Below are 15725 nucleotides of genomic sequence, written 5' to 3' on the forward strand. Positions count from 1 at the left end.
TGCCTTAAAGAGTGCTGGTTATATGCCTGAGAAGGAAAACTATTATAGCATTTTGGGGAAAAAGCAGAACATTGGGTAGCTCTTTCAGGAGGTGCCATAGGCATAATGGGTTGAACGGACTCTTTCTTTGTTGTAAGATTCCATGAACTCTCTCATTTGCATGCCAGGATGCTTTTACATTCATGGCACTCCATGACAAAGCCAGTCCTGAGTTTGTAACCTTGGTACCAGATCATTGCACAGGGCTCTGAACAACTTTCTCACCAGGATAGAGACAGCTGTCCAGTAGCCATCCTCAGCAAGCATTTTTACAGAGTGAAACAAAAGCTCCTGGTAACCTGTGAACCAGTGCTGAACAGCAGCAGCTCCTAATAACACTCAATATACTGGAATTCAAATAAATTGCACAGGACAATACTGTATATCATGGACAAGTATTTAATAAACACACTCTATAGCTTGATGCGTCTCTGGTGAAAGGCATCTTTACCATTATATTACATGACACTAGCACAGATACAATGTGTTCTTCAAGTAAGAACAATTCTCACAGTTTAATAAGCAGTAGATCATGAATGACTGACCAGGCTGCACAATTCAACAGAAAAGTAATTACAAAGATGAAACACTGGCCAGTTCCCATCTCTACCGGGTGTGAATTTCTTATTTTTCTCCTCTTTAAAACTATTTATTTTTAACAGCACATTATAAAAATGTCACTTTCCTGTGAATACAAAGATTATGAATCGGAGAGGCTGCCCAAAATAGGCCAGAGCCAGCAAGTTTCCATAGAAACCAAATTGTAGCAGTCCACGTCCCTAGAACTGACAGAGCATCCGCACAATCCGTCTCCACCAACCTTCATCTGTTGTCTCCACTTATCCTAGTTCTTCTTAATAATCTGAGTGAAAGAAACAGAGTAATGTTGTTTACCAGTAATGGAAAGTCGATGGCAGAATATCATAAGAATAAATTATTTCAAATTTAGAACGGCTACCAAACGAAGCAGGATTAGGTCTTTCACCCTCTCGAGCACGCTCTGCCATTCAATGGGATCATGACAGATCTTTGACATCAACACCGTTTTCCCACATTATCTCAACATCCCTTGATATCTTTAAATATAAGGGATAGGCGTGGCCTAGTGGTATGATTGCCAGACTATTAATGCAGAGACCCAGGTAATGTTCTGGGGACTTGGGTTTGAATCCCACCATGGTAGATAGTGGAATTTGAATTCAATAATAACCTGGAAATCAGAGTCTAATGATGACCATGGAAACATTGCTGATGGTCAGGAAAAATCCATCTGGTTCACTAATGTCCTTTAGGGAACGAAACTGCCATCTTTACTTGGTCTGACCTACATGTGACTCCAGACCCACAATTAGAGATTGACAATAAACGCTCACCTGGTCAGTGACGCCCACATCTAATGAATAAAAAAAAACTAGAAATCTTTATTCTCTGCCTTCAATATATTCAATGATTGAGCTTCCACAGCTCTCCAGGGTGTGATTTCATCACCCTCAGCGTCAAAAATTCCTTCTCAATTTGAAATGGCCTCTTATTTCTGAAACTGTGCGACCAGCCCTAAACCTCCCTACTCCCATCCAGGAAAACATTGTGCCTGGTTTCACCATGTCCAGCCCTGTATGAACTTTATATGCTTCAATGAGAACAGCTCTCATTCTTTTGACTTCTACAGAATACAGGCCCTGCCTCCTCAATCTCTCCTCATAGGAAAATGCAGCCATCCCAGGGCTTGGTCTGGTGAATCTTTGTGGCACTCCCTGGATAGCAAGCATATACTTCTTTAGGTAAGGAGTCTAAAACTGCGTGGAATTCTCCAGGTGGGGAGACTCTATACAATTGGAGCAAGACTTCTTCTCAAAACCCCCTGAAATGAATGCCAACATACCCATTTACCTTCCTGATTATTAATAATATTAATGATTGCCTGGAATAACTCTTTAGTCACGATGAAGATGATAGACTGTTGAAAACATAGACATTAGACTGAGAATGATATTGCAGCAATTACTGGTAGACGGAATAGAAACTTATCGGCATGAAATTTATATCATCAGTAATGGAATAATAACATAAAAATTGAATAAAATACATGCACAGATGTACATAAAACGGTGTTCAGAATAAATATACCAAAAAACCATAAGATTAGGTGCAAAGGTGCCATTCAGTCCATTGAGTCTGCTCTGTCATTCAATGAGGTACATAGTTAATCTGATAATCCTCAACTCCACTTTCCAACCATTTCCCCATAACCTTTAAATCCATTATTGAGTAAATATTGGTCTTATTTGTGTCTTGAATATTCTTGACAACCCAGCCTCAACACCTCGCTGTGGCAATGAATTCAACACATTCAATATCTTCCGAGGGAAGAAATTCCTCCTCATCTCTGTCTTAAATGGCTGAACCCTTACTCTGAGGTAATGCCCCTGGTTCTACAATTTCCCATGACAGGAAACAACCTCTCAAATCTACCCAGTCAAGCCCCTAAGAGTCTTAGATGTTTCAGTAAAGTCTCTTCTCATTCTTCTAAACTCCATTTAGCACTGGCCCAATCTACTCAACTATGCTTCATAAGAAAATCCCTCCTTGCCCAGAATCAACCTAGTGAACTTTGTCTGAACTGCCTCCAATGCCACTATATTATTCTTTAGATAAGGGGACCAAAACCATTCCCAGCATTCCAGGTGTGGTCTGTGTACTGCCTTCTGTAGTTTTAGCAACACCTCCCTATTGTTATACTCCATTCCCTTTGAAATAAAGGACAATATTTCACAGCCCTTCCCAATTAGCTGCTGAATTTGTATGCTACCTTTTGTGATTCCTTTACTAGGATATCTAAATCCCTCTGTACTACAGATTTCAGTGACCTTTCTCAAATAGATAATGTTCATCTCCTCTTCTTTCGACAAAGTGCATAACCTCACATTTCCCACATTATATTCCATCTGCCAAGTTTTTGCCCATTCACTTATCTATATCCCTCTGTAGACTGTGTCTTTCTCATTACTTGCCTTACCATCTATTTTTGTGTCATCCACAAACTTGGCAACAGTGTCTTCACTCCCCTCATCCAAGTTAGTAATTTATATTGTAACGTGTTGTCACTGTAAAGACCATAGTTATTTTAGGGAAACCTGACAGGGTAGATTCTGAGAGGGTGTTGCCCCTAGCTGGTGGGTCTGGCTAGTTCAGAGTAAAATGAGGAGGACTTTCTTCACTCAGAGGGTTATAAATCTTTGGATTCTCTGCTCTGGAAGGTTGTGGAGATTCACTTGTTGTGTACATTCAAGACTGAGACAGATAGACTTGGACTCCAGGATATGGATAGTGGGAGAAAAAGTTGTATTGAAGTGAATGGCACAGCAGTCTCAAAGGACTGAATGGCCTATTCCTGCTCCTATTTCACATGTTCTCAACATGGGTTCTTAGATTGAAAACATTCACAATATCAAGTATACAGTGTACCAGACAAAAAACAGCGGATGAGATGATGCAGACGTACTGAACACGTGATCATATATGTGATTTATATATAGGATATGCATAAGACAAAGTATAGAACAAGTTAAAAACATTACATAAGTACACGCCGTCCATGATGAAATACAGACGATACGTTACGGAGGAAGCAGAGACAAAGCGGGGCACGTGTAAACTAAATAAAGGCACAAAGTACCAAGATGTCCTTTAGAATTGTTTATTACTGATCAACAATGTTGACAATAGCTTGTCTATCTTCTGACTTTAACACTTGTTTGTTAAAGTGACATAGGTGAACCGTCTTGTGTAACTATGGCAACTCAGTTTTATTCATTTTGTTCTTTCCCCATTACCAGCTCCCACACCAGCTACAGGTCTTTCCCTCTGGACACTGGGTTTGCCAATTCTCCAGGCTTCCCCTGGATTCTGCAGGAACAGAATATTCTGGAAAACTAGCTCTGGGAAACTCCCAGGGTCATTTAAAAATGGAGTGCTTTTGATGTGTTGAAAAATTCTTTCAATGCTTTTATTTATTGGATTTAAAAATATTGGAGATGAGCAGGATAGATATTTGACTGAATGGGAAACATTTGAAGCTGGAGATAACAATGCCAATTACATAGTAATCCCTCTCCTTCCAACACATCAAAGATTTGTCTCCGATGAGCCCACATACACTGTGAGCACATGCATAAAACTTGTGATAAATAAGCGTTGTGATTTTGCAGGCTTCCGTACAGAGTGCTAGACTCTGACTCAAGCCTTCTCCATTAATATTGAACGGGTTGCTTCACCATGGTAACAAGGTACTCTATATGTAGGGGATGGTGTCAAGGTGACCCAAGTGATGCAATCACAGTATAATGCTGCTGGTCACAACTCAACCAACTAATTTCTTAAAAATAAAAAAAAAACTAGCCTGTCTCAATAATATGTCACACTATGCTGCAGAGCTAGCTGCCCAACAGAAGCACCAGGTTTAATCCTCAATTTATGCTGAATTAGCTGATGAGGAAACTGGATTTATACTAGGAATGAAAAGAATGCAAGACTGTGGGGAAAAAAGAATGGGATTAATTAAATAGCTTTTACAGTCAGTTTGTTACAGACAGTTTTCACTGAGCAGCCTCCTTCCATACTGAATGATTTTATAACACTTGCAATTTCTTTGTCATCCTGCATGGGAAATGGGCATCACTGACATGTCTAGCATTTGCTGCTCCTTCACCATTTCCCTTGATCTGAGTAGTTTTCTGATTTATCATTTCAGAGGTTTTCGGTTAAAAGTCAACCACATGACTGTAAATCTAGAGTCAAATGTAGGCCAGACTGAGCAAGGTCAGCAGATTTCCTTTCCAGAAGGACATCAGTGAACCAATTGGGATATTACAACAATTGATAATAGTTTGGGCTTTATATAATTTCAAATTTATTAATTGAGTTCAGATTCCACTCCCAGCTGTGACAGGATTTGAACTGGTATCCCCAGAGTATGGCCTGGGATTCTGGATTACTATAGTCCAGTGACTTTTGCCACCCGCCACCGCCATTGTGCTGTATTGTGACCATGTCCTGTTAGAGCCTCAAGTCGGCTGATTTGCTTCATTTTTGTTATTTATTCAGATAACATGGCGTTACCTCCTCTCTCTGGTCTCTGTGTGCTCCAGCTGCTGTTCCTGGAAAAGCCTAAGATCTTCCTGCTGATATCGAGCATCGAACGATCCTTCCCTGCCCCTGAAGGCCAGCAGTTGGCTAGAATGGTCAGCGCTGCGCTCCCGGAGGGACGGATTTGATGGGCACAGAACTGTGTCACCATTTTCCTGAGCAAAGACAATAGTTAAAATTAATAAGTAGGAGGAGGGGTTAGCAGGAGACAAAGAAGAAGAACACGAGAGTAGAAAGAGTCGATATAATTCTATAACAGCTCAAAAAGAGGCCACTCAACCACCATGCTTCTGTCTGCTCTCTGAAAGGCCTATGTATTTAGACCTGCTAACTTGCTTCCTCCCTTTGGCCTCCTGATCATTTCTTTTTAAGTGGAGATTCCAATTATAATGAATGTTATAATTGTACCTTGTTGTATCACTAGCCATTCTTTCTAACTTCTAACTCTAATTTAAAAAAAAATTATCAGGGAAGACTGGGGTTCTGTATAACGTTCACAGTTCAGTCAGTACCCCCTCTCACTGGAGAATGAACCTTTGGGAACAGCAGGAGTCAGCATGGATTGGGACTGTCACTGATTGGTCACCCCTATGCTGCAGAAAGCCAAAATAAGCTGGGAGTGTAGCTGTCCTACCCTTATCATTGATTCCAAGATCTTCAGGTAGACCATTAACGCTGCCAATTCAAGATCCTCACTGTAGCTGTTCTTCAAAGGCACCGATCGGTATCCTGAGAAAACGAAAGAGACCAGCTGAGTTAACAGTATGCATTATAGCAGGAAGTAGACAAGGATGGAGGGGTAGTGATGGGGGTTGAGGAGGAACAGAAAGTCAGCCAACAGAACCCAGCAACTTGTGGATAAGATCATTTGGGAATTGCCAGTGACGAAACATTTTTGGTAGTCACAGGAATCAAAGGTTAAGGAAGCAGCAGACAGGAAAATGGACTTGGGCTACACCCAGGTTACCCATAATCTTATTGAATGGCAGACCATGCTTGGTGGGCCAAATGGCCTACTCCTGTTCCCAAGTCCTGTTTTTCCTCAAAAGGAGCAGGCAGCAATGCAACATGTGGGATGGGCAATTAAAGAAAGACAAATGGGCACTCAAGCAACACAGAATGGTATGTGAAACAACATGCAGCATGGCTTACCAAACCAGATAGGAGACAAGAACTGAATTAGTGAGGGACAGCAGGCAAAAGAAGGAGGGTGTTGAAGCAGGACAATGGACAGACATTACACAGCAAAAGGAATGGGGAGACAAGAATGTTTTTCTACCTGTCCTTATGGCTTTGACAGGAAAGGTTGCTTCTGCCAGAAAATTCTGATCGCTGAACACATCCTCCTCATAGACAACAAATCGTAAGAAGCTGAATTCTGGATTAGTGATGTTTATAGAAAATGGCTTTGCTGTCCATGTGGGGTTTAAGCCATTCACTGCTAAAATGGAAAGAAATGAAAATGGAACTGTTATTTCCTTCAGTGTGCCACCAAACAGAAGACATCTTGGGAGCTACAGCAGGCTCAATCTGTTTAGTTCTGGCCTCTTAGGAACTCCTACTTTCTTCAGATCCACACAATCTTCAGTACCATGACCAAAGCTCTGGATTTCCCATCCTAACTCTCTCTCCTCCTTTGCTACTCCTTCAGTCCCACCTCTTTGACCATGCTTTTTGTTATCTGCCCTCAGATTTCCTGATGTAACTCAGCATCTATTTTTGTTGAAATACCTCAGTAAAAGTTCTCCAGGCATTTCCTGTAAGTGCTATAAAAATGAAAATTGTCGTTATTCACTATTAATACTGTACCATCATGTTCAACAATAATATGCTTCACTCTGGATTCAGACCTTTTGGCCTGTTCACTTGGTCATTTTTTCATCACCCCTCTTCTCTGCATGCTATTGATCACTTCTTTAATACCTCAAATGAATTTAACTGTTCTAAGATACCTCCTCAAGTGGGTGGTCTTTATGGGTAAGCCATGGGAACCACAGTCACTTTGTAAGACAGATGCAACCTATCTGAGGAAATCAGAACTGTGCCCAATTCTATCCTTGTCTGATATACATGCACAAATACCCTAAGAGGGGTGATAGATACCAACCTGAGGCTTGACCCTGACCAAGGAGCATTGAGGCTAATGGTAATAGTTATTTTAATCAACCTGCTTGGACACGCTGTGACATATCTCTCAGACAGGTGGGATTTGAATTGGACATTCTGGCTCAAAGTTAGGGACACTACCACTGTGCCACAGACTCTCAAAAATGATTTTGAAAAAACCTGGTCAGAAACAGCTCCAGGGATTGTGGGACTCAAACCTGGACCTTCTCATCCAGAGGCAGGCCCCTCAACAGATAACTTTTACCTTTTCTGCAGAAGTTTGGTAAAGTATATGTTTGGAGAGGATGGTGGTTTGCTTCTTTAGAATCCCTACAATTGGAAACAGGCCATTTGGCCCAACAAGTCCACACCAACTCCTTGGAGAGCATCCCACCCAGACTTACACGCCTACTCTATCCCTGTAATGCTGCATTTCCCATGGCTAATCCATCTAACCTGCACGTCCCTGGACAGTATGGGCAATTTAGCATTGCCAATCCACCTAACTTGCATGTCTTTGGACTGTGGAAGGAAACCGGAGTATCTGGAGGAAACCCACACAGACATTGGGAGAATGTGCAAACTCCACACAGACAGTCGCCCGAGGCCGGAATTGAACCCAGGTCCTTGGCGCTGTGAGGCAGCAGCACTGTCCACTGAGCGCTGTGCCACCCCTAACATTTCAGTCAGCCTCTAAGAGTCAATGATGTTACTGTGGGTATGAGTCATATGTAGGCCACATTGGGTGAGAATGGAAGTTTTTCTTCCCTAAAGGACATTAAGTGAACCAGATGGATTTTTATAACAATAGTTTATTGACAGTAGTTTCATGGTCACCACTCCTGAGACAAATTCAGGATTTATGAATTATTTCTGTTTTCATTCTGGGGTTCAAGTCTTCATCCCCACAGCATTAGTTTAGATTTTTGAACAACTAGTGCAGTGACATTACCCCTACACTAACACTTCTCTACACTCATCCAGTGACATTCAAGGACTTCCTTAACACTGGAACGATGGCGGGATTTTGGGGGTGGGGGGGGGAGTGACTCATAAGCACTGAGAGTTTTCTCAACAAGCTACTGAAGGGAGAGTGTTTAAGCAGGGACAGTTTTATGGCAGTACCCTTGACCTGATTCAATATACCTCAGGACTAAATTAGAGAATTAACTACAGCCTCATTCACGGCTGTTACATCCAGTAAGTTAAAATCTAAAAGTGCAGTTGGGGAGACTGCCCTCAAGCAAATCCACATCAGCAGTTCCACCACAGAGTGAAGAAGATAAATTGGTGAAAAGTTGATAACAATATCACAGAGGAAGTTATCACTATAACTGTGGCTGGGCCTTAGCTGTCTCAGTGGTTGGAACTATGGACGATATTCTTACCAACAATCTCAGTCTTGAACTTGCAGTTATCGTAGTCAGCTCCACAAACCTCGACCTCTACAAATGGAGAGGTTATGCCTCTGCCATTCTTAGGCAAGTGACGAGCCCCCAAGACCTGGTGAGATCAATATTAAGAGAATGCAAAAAAAAGTTATTCACTTGTTATATCTTGCTAACCAGTCTTCCATCATAATCTGCATTTCATTAACACTGCTTAAACTGTTTGATATACCTACAAAGATGGGGTCAACTTCAACATTCATGCTGCTGACGTTACTCTCAAATGCTTCATTGTTACCATGCTGATTGGCATTGTATTGTACATGAACCAGAATTCCCTGCAAGTTAATACTGGCAACTTTGGACCAATGTGCTCCTACTTCTGTTGAAAACACTGCAACTTATCTTCTGATTATCTTCCCTTCTGTAGTGATTGTAACAAGGTCAGCCACGTAGACCTCACAGAATATGAGTTCCCTGAGTGGGCCTGTTAATCTGGTCCAATCAGGGAGCTCTGGCCGATAAATATAAGCAGGAGCATCAGAGGTTCTGTTCACACGGAGAGCTGGCTCGGAGGAAGCCAGTCCATTGTCAAATACAATGCACATGTAAATAAAGGGTGATTTGACGATGGGCTACCGGTCTCTATTGAGTTATTTCACCATCCTGACTCTGATCAATTCTTCAATTCATCTTCAAAACTTGCTATTTCCACTACAGTAATTTTGACCTCGTCCACTGCATTGCATCGCATCTTGTCTGTTGAAAGCTTCATGGTGTCCATAATTTCTTCAACCATCTCCTGACTGGCCTTCTGTGATTCGTCCTACATGATCTCCAAGTCACCCTTCCTCCTCTTAGGTGATCCTGTGGGATCGAAGATGACTTGTTTCTGGTTCGATGGATTCTGAGATGAGTGGTTATTCGATGCATAATCTGCATACTCAGCCACACACGGGCAGGTGGTGTTTGTTTGGAAATTTGTGCCCTCCCTCGACTTCACCTCTGTACATTTCTAAGTTGACCCTCTTAAGGGCAATTAGGCATGGTAAATAAATTCTGCCTAGCCAGTGACATCCATATCCCATGAAAGAATAAAAAAAATTCATCACCGGGCCCTCCATTCACTGTTAGTCCTGTACAGTGGCTCCTTACTCACCAATTACGTAAATAAATCCCCATTGCATTCCCTTAATTCTTTGAAACCTCATCCAGTCCAACTGTAGGTGATGCACTCCGTTGTAGTACTGAAGGTATGCTGCCCTGTTGGAACTGTTATCTTTAAACTGACAGTCCATAAAAGGTATCCGTAAAAGGTCCTTTTACACTATACTGAGGAGTTATCCCTGATGCCCTGGTGAATATTTATCTCTAAACCACTGTCACAAAAAAAATTATCTGGTCATTTCCTCACTGCTGATCGTGGGAGCTTGTGTCCAAATTGGCTCCTGTGTTTAATACATGACAACATTGACTATGTAATTGATAGTAAAACACGTGGGGGACCCGGAGGTGGTAAAGACTTGACATAAATGTATGTCTTTTTTTTCCCTCAAATAATCCAGCCTCCCAAATGTTAGCTCAGTAGACAGTAAAACCCACAGTATGATTTGTTCACTTTTGATATTTTCTTTTATACCAACAGTTGCCTCCTTGATTACAGCGTCACAACTTCTTCCATACAGTAACGCAATAATGCAGTTGCAAAATAACCCTTTGAATCTGTTTAATGTCTGAGAAACTGATCTCAATCTAACCTCACAGACAATAATCATGTTGACCATGTAACGCACCTGGAGTTGAATGAAGAGTGACTCGTTTGGCCTCACCGAGTGCTTGTCAAAAGGATCAAACTGCTCATCCCTCATAATGGCTGGCTGGAGAACATATCCACACTTTCCATTCAACATGAACAATGACTGATTCATCTGCATGGGTTTATCTGGGAGACAGAGGAATAAAAATTAGGATATGATACCAAAGACAACTGGCTAGGTTTAACCCTTAACCAGTTACAACTAGCCTACAGTCCATATCAGATCCAGATTCATAACTTTACTTTGTCAATCCAGGCAAAACCAGAGTAAACGATGAGGTTTTGTGCCAGGATTAATACTGTGAACTTGAACTTTGCCAAGAACTGAAAAGCTAATACCATGCTCATTCCATCACAATAAAAGGCAGTTCCAATCAACAATATTCTGCATGCTGATGTGATTGAAATATAAAGAAATAAACTGGCACTGGAAAATAGATGCATGATATGGGATGCTGAATCAGTGTAGTCAAAGGTTGTGGTTGGTGGAGCCGAAAGCTGGGCGCAGAGTCCTTGATGGGGACTATCAGACAGAGTCATTGGACAATCTCCGGTGTAGCTATCCGCTAGCTTCATCATCCCTGTTCCCATAACATACCTCCTTCCCTTCTGCAAGGTTGTTGTGTACTGTTGTGGGATTGCTTCAGGAAAGTTTTATTTTCTTTAATCTTCCATGGGAAGTGTAGGATTGGCAAGGGTAGGATTTTTTGCCTATCTATCATTACCCTTGACCTCAGTTGCTCGGTGGGCCATTTCAGAGGGTAGTTAAAAGTTAACAACGTTTCTGTGGATCTGGAGTCAGATATAGGTCAGATAAGGTAGAAGTGGCAGATTTCCTTCCCTAAAGGACACCAATAAACCAGTTCTATAAGAATGAATAATAGCTTTCATGATCAACTCACTCCTGAGGCAAGCTTTCAATTACAAATTTTGTTAATTGAATTTAAATTCCACAAACTGCCATGGTGGGATTTGAACCAATGTTTCTACAGCACTAGCCTGGAGCCTGCTGGATTACTGATCAGTGATATTACCACCACCCCAACATTCACCCAGGGCTTGATACTGGTGAAATGAAGGTCACCCCATTGGGTAGTGAGCATTGTTCACTGACATCCTTTTGTGCACATGACTGCACACCAACATGGAAAACATAGCATGCTCACTCTGCATCAATGGTGCTGAAGTGGAGATCTTCAAGAGAGTCAGGTTCCTGAGAGTGATGAACACCAACAATCTGTCCTGGTCCATCCATATCGATGTGACAGTCAAGAAAGTACAACAACGCCTCCACTTCCTCAGGAGGCTAAGGAAATTCAGCACATCTATACCAAGACTCTGACCAATTTTTATAGATGCACCATAGAAAGCAGCCTATCTGGATGTATCACAGCATGGAATGGTAACTGCTCTTCCCAAGACTGCAAGAAATTACAGGGAGTCATGAACGCTCAGTCCATCAGGCAAACCAGCCTTCCATCCATTGACTCCATGTATACTTCCCTCTGTCTTGGGAAAGCAACCAACATAATCAAAGACCCCTCCCAGTCCGGTTATACTCCCTGCCACCATCTTCAGTCGAGCAGAAGATATAAAAGCTTGAATACATGTACGAACAGATTCAAGAACAGTTTTTTCCCCGCTGTTATCAGACTTTTGAATGGGCCTCTCAAATGTTAGTGTTGATCTCTCTCTCTCTGTGCACCTTCTCTGAGGCTAATAACACTGTGTTCTGTACTCAGTTCTGCTACCCTAATGCACTTTGTATGGTATGATCTGGCTATATAACACGCAAAACAATACTTTTCACTGTATCTTGGTACATGTGACAACAATAAATAAAACTCAATCTCAATGTCTTGCCTTTAAGATTCCACACAAATGCAGTGCCTCATTCAAATGCTCTGGGCAACGAAAGCTGGTTCAGATGGGGCATCGTTAGGGAATCGGGAACTGATCCGACACAGAGAAAATTGTGTGTGTGGGTTGGGTGAGTTCAGTAGTAATGTGGACAAAAACAGAAAGAAGGAGAAAGTAACAAGCACCTGGAGTCTGGAAGTTCAATGCCACTAACTGACTGCCACAAATCCACATGGGCAGGGGGTCGTAGTTGGATGAATCGAGGCGCTGGCCTTTGGGATAGATGCGACTCAGCTGCAGACGGTTGTATTGTAGAAATTTCTTCCCCTTGACTCGGTTCACGTATTTCTCTGCCTTGGTTTCCGGAAACGATGACATATCCCGGTAGCAGGCCCGATCACTCCCAATCTCTGCATCACAAAGAAACAACGGGAGAGATTATTGTCTTATCATTTCTTAGATGCATTCCTAATTTTACCTGCACCATCTACACACTCAATTTTCTTGGGGAGGGCCAGTCCTTCCCATTATTTGTAATCCACCTTGTCCATTAATCACTATCCATCTGCTTGACAGTCAGAAGGTTTCATCTTGGCCATGACGCTGCTTGCTCCGTATGACCAATGTCACATGGTTAGCATGAACAAATGATCCCTGGGAGAAACAATTTTAGAACAACGAACATTCTGACCAGACTGCCGTTGTATCCAATGTTTGGCAGTTCATCTCCTAGCTCACAGGTGCCACAACCAGTTTCCTGCTTCCTCAGCAGTGTGATCTGAGTTTCCAACTCTACTTGTACTTCTGCAATGATAACCGATGTGCAAATTCTTTCTACACCTTTTGGACCCTCACAGATACACCTCTACATTTAGGTAGTCTTCCTGCCTGACACTCAAAATGAAAGGCTACCCTGACACCCATTGGATCTGCACTTTTGGTCTAACCAGAAGATCAACAATAGGTTAAAGGCAAAAAACTCTAATATCATTCAGTGGTTTCAAAATCTTGCATGCAGAATGCAAACAAAGCTTCCTGTTGCCACAATTTCAGATCACACTTTTCTGTTAATTTTAAGCATTGTAGATTCCTGTGTCAACATTTCCCATTCAATGTTCCAATGTTAATTTTTTACAATGCATTGTAGGCTAGGTCCATAGTTTGCCCTGTAGGAACTTACCTTGGTCTATTCTTCAATTCTGTCATCATCATGCAATAAAATCTTCTTTTCAACAAAGTGGCCCTGGGCAATAATTGCTATTATTACATTAGTGTGACGGTCAGATCACTATCAATCTCAATTTTCAAAAAAAATTTAGTTACTTCATCCCACATGTTCTGGTCAGAATGTTGAAGCTCAAAGACTTCAACATTTACCGAATAACAATCAGAAACTGACTGGAATCCCGTTTTATTTTCATTTCACCATTGCCTTGGGACATGAGAGACAATAGTCAATAGGGCAACTATGTCTAAGGATGCAATCTGGGAACACCCTGATATTAAAAGCCAGCCGTCCTAACAGTAAATTGCAGCCTCAAGTGGAGTTACAACACAAGATGCTTGCTTGGACTGAGTGCCAACAGCTCCCTGGCTCCTTTAAATCCTCCAGGTTATTTTCTGTACTAGTGGTTGTGACCCAACAGACGGATTTCTTGAGGTCTGATTGCTGCTGCTGCAAAAAAAAAATTTCTGAGCAAAAGTCGGTATTCATTTTCTTTTTAAGACCCCCACCTTCAATAATTCCCACCATGCTGAAATTCTTCTTGGCTCCTCCACCTCCACCCGCTCAGAAGCTTACGTTTACTTCTAACTTCATTGCAGTGTGACTCCATTTTAATGCTTCTGTAGTGATTGGAACCAGGTGGATCTTATTGACTATGAGATCTTCAATTGGGTCATTAACCTGGGTCAATCAGGGAGCCCTGCCTGACCAATCTAAAGAGGGGATTCAGAATCTTCTCGGTTCAGGGACTGACTCCGAGCTGGCTGGTTACAGCCAGTGAATGTAAATGGAGGGTGACTTGGTGATGGGATACTAGCCTCTGCAGTTATTTCAGCTTCTGACTTTGTGTGACACGGTGGGGTTGGGGAAAATCTGTCTCCTTCAACTGCTGGGCAGGGATAGGGGAGGTGTGCACTCACCTCTCAGTGCTCAGGAGTTAAAATACTAGCAGCCACCAGCCGCTGAAGCTGCCAAACCTTTCCCCGCACCAGGGCTCACATAACATTAATGGCAATAAAATGGGGCCACACTGGGTAAGGGTTTGGGAATAGGCATTTTTGATTACAAGGTTATAATGACTAAGAACAGTTTGGGTCACATTTCCCAGACCAGAAATATCTGTAGTACAGCAAATTTACACTTAAAAAACAAATCCATAACAGTACACAGTCAACATGAAGTGCAGTCCACCAATTCTCCCTTCCCACTCCGCAAACTTATTAGAGAAAGACAACAATTTGGCTTGGACCTGAGGGCAAGGAACTCACACAGAGAGGAATGTAAGTGTGTGTGTACGTGTGTGTGTGTGCGCGCAGGTGTGTACACGCACATCACACATCAACTGTCCCTGTCACTTACTGCTAACAGGCTGGTGCTGTCCTTAATATCACTTACTTTCTTCATCAAAAGGAACAGGTCTGCAGTACACGACTAGGTCAGAGAGTTCAAGAGCAATCTTCTTTCTGCGCTCCATCATCTTCCCTTCTTCCTTCTAAAGAGTGATCAAAGCACAAATCCATAGCTTTAAAATGACATTTCATCAAACCAACAGAATAATTTTGAATTCTTGCTGGCATTCACTTTGTCATACCTGTTCTTGTTAGGCTACAGTTTTCTGTGATACCTGTTCTTGTTAGGACACACTTTCTGTGATACCTGTTCTTGCTCGGGTACAATCTCTGGGATGTTAGTTCCTGCTGAGGCTAGTTTCTGGGATGGTCAGTTCTCTCTGGAGTAGAGTTTTGGGGTTACCTGTTCTTGCTAGGGTACAGGAATGTCTCTCCTCACTGGCATAAGTAGCAATGGCAAGTTGCTGCAATGTGTTTTCCAGAGAATTTGCATTGAAATGGGTGGAGGGAGCAAGCAGAGCCTACAGTAATCGACCTCAATGAATGTTGAGATATCTCTCCTGGCAGCCTCCAAAATGTAACAGAAACATGTAACTACTATCTTTATAACCAGTGAAAACATCACAGTAACCCAGTATGAAAAAAAATCTACCTCTGTGCATGAAATTCAATTGAGTGAAATCTCAGATACTAAATGTAGCAGAGATAGCAGGAACTGCAGATGCTGGAGAATCTGAGATAACAAGGTGCAGAGCTGGATGAACACAGCAGGCCAAGCAGCATCAGAGGAGCAGGAA

General features: G+C 42.1%; 1 protein-coding gene across 1 annotated transcript in view; it reads right to left on the reverse strand.

The window, feature by feature from the left end:
• Nucleotides 1-422: 422 nt before the first annotated feature.
• LOC109939029 (phospholipase C, gamma 1) overlaps nucleotides 423-15725 on the reverse strand; it is a 149389-nt gene continuing 134086 nt past the window's right edge. The window contains exons 23-30 of the mRNA XM_048608540.1: nucleotides 14975-15071; nucleotides 12540-12764; nucleotides 10472-10620; nucleotides 8679-8793; nucleotides 6464-6625; nucleotides 5819-5913; nucleotides 5158-5339; nucleotides 423-901 (exon numbers count right to left, since the gene is read on the reverse strand). Coding sequence (XP_048464497.1) covers nucleotides 862-901; nucleotides 5158-5339; nucleotides 5819-5913; nucleotides 6464-6625; nucleotides 8679-8793; nucleotides 10472-10620; nucleotides 12540-12764; nucleotides 14975-15071 — 1065 coding nt within the window. The 3' untranslated portion in view covers nucleotides 423-861. The remainder of the gene's footprint in view (nucleotides 902-5157; nucleotides 5340-5818; nucleotides 5914-6463; nucleotides 6626-8678; nucleotides 8794-10471; nucleotides 10621-12539; nucleotides 12765-14974; nucleotides 15072-15725) is intronic.

The sequence above is a fragment of the Rhincodon typus genome, chromosome 19, assembly GCF_021869965.1.
Source record: "Rhincodon typus isolate 14 chromosome 19, sRhiTyp1.1, whole genome shotgun sequence".
In the NCBI taxonomy this organism is placed as follows: domain Eukaryota; kingdom Metazoa; phylum Chordata; class Chondrichthyes; order Orectolobiformes; family Rhincodontidae; genus Rhincodon; species Rhincodon typus.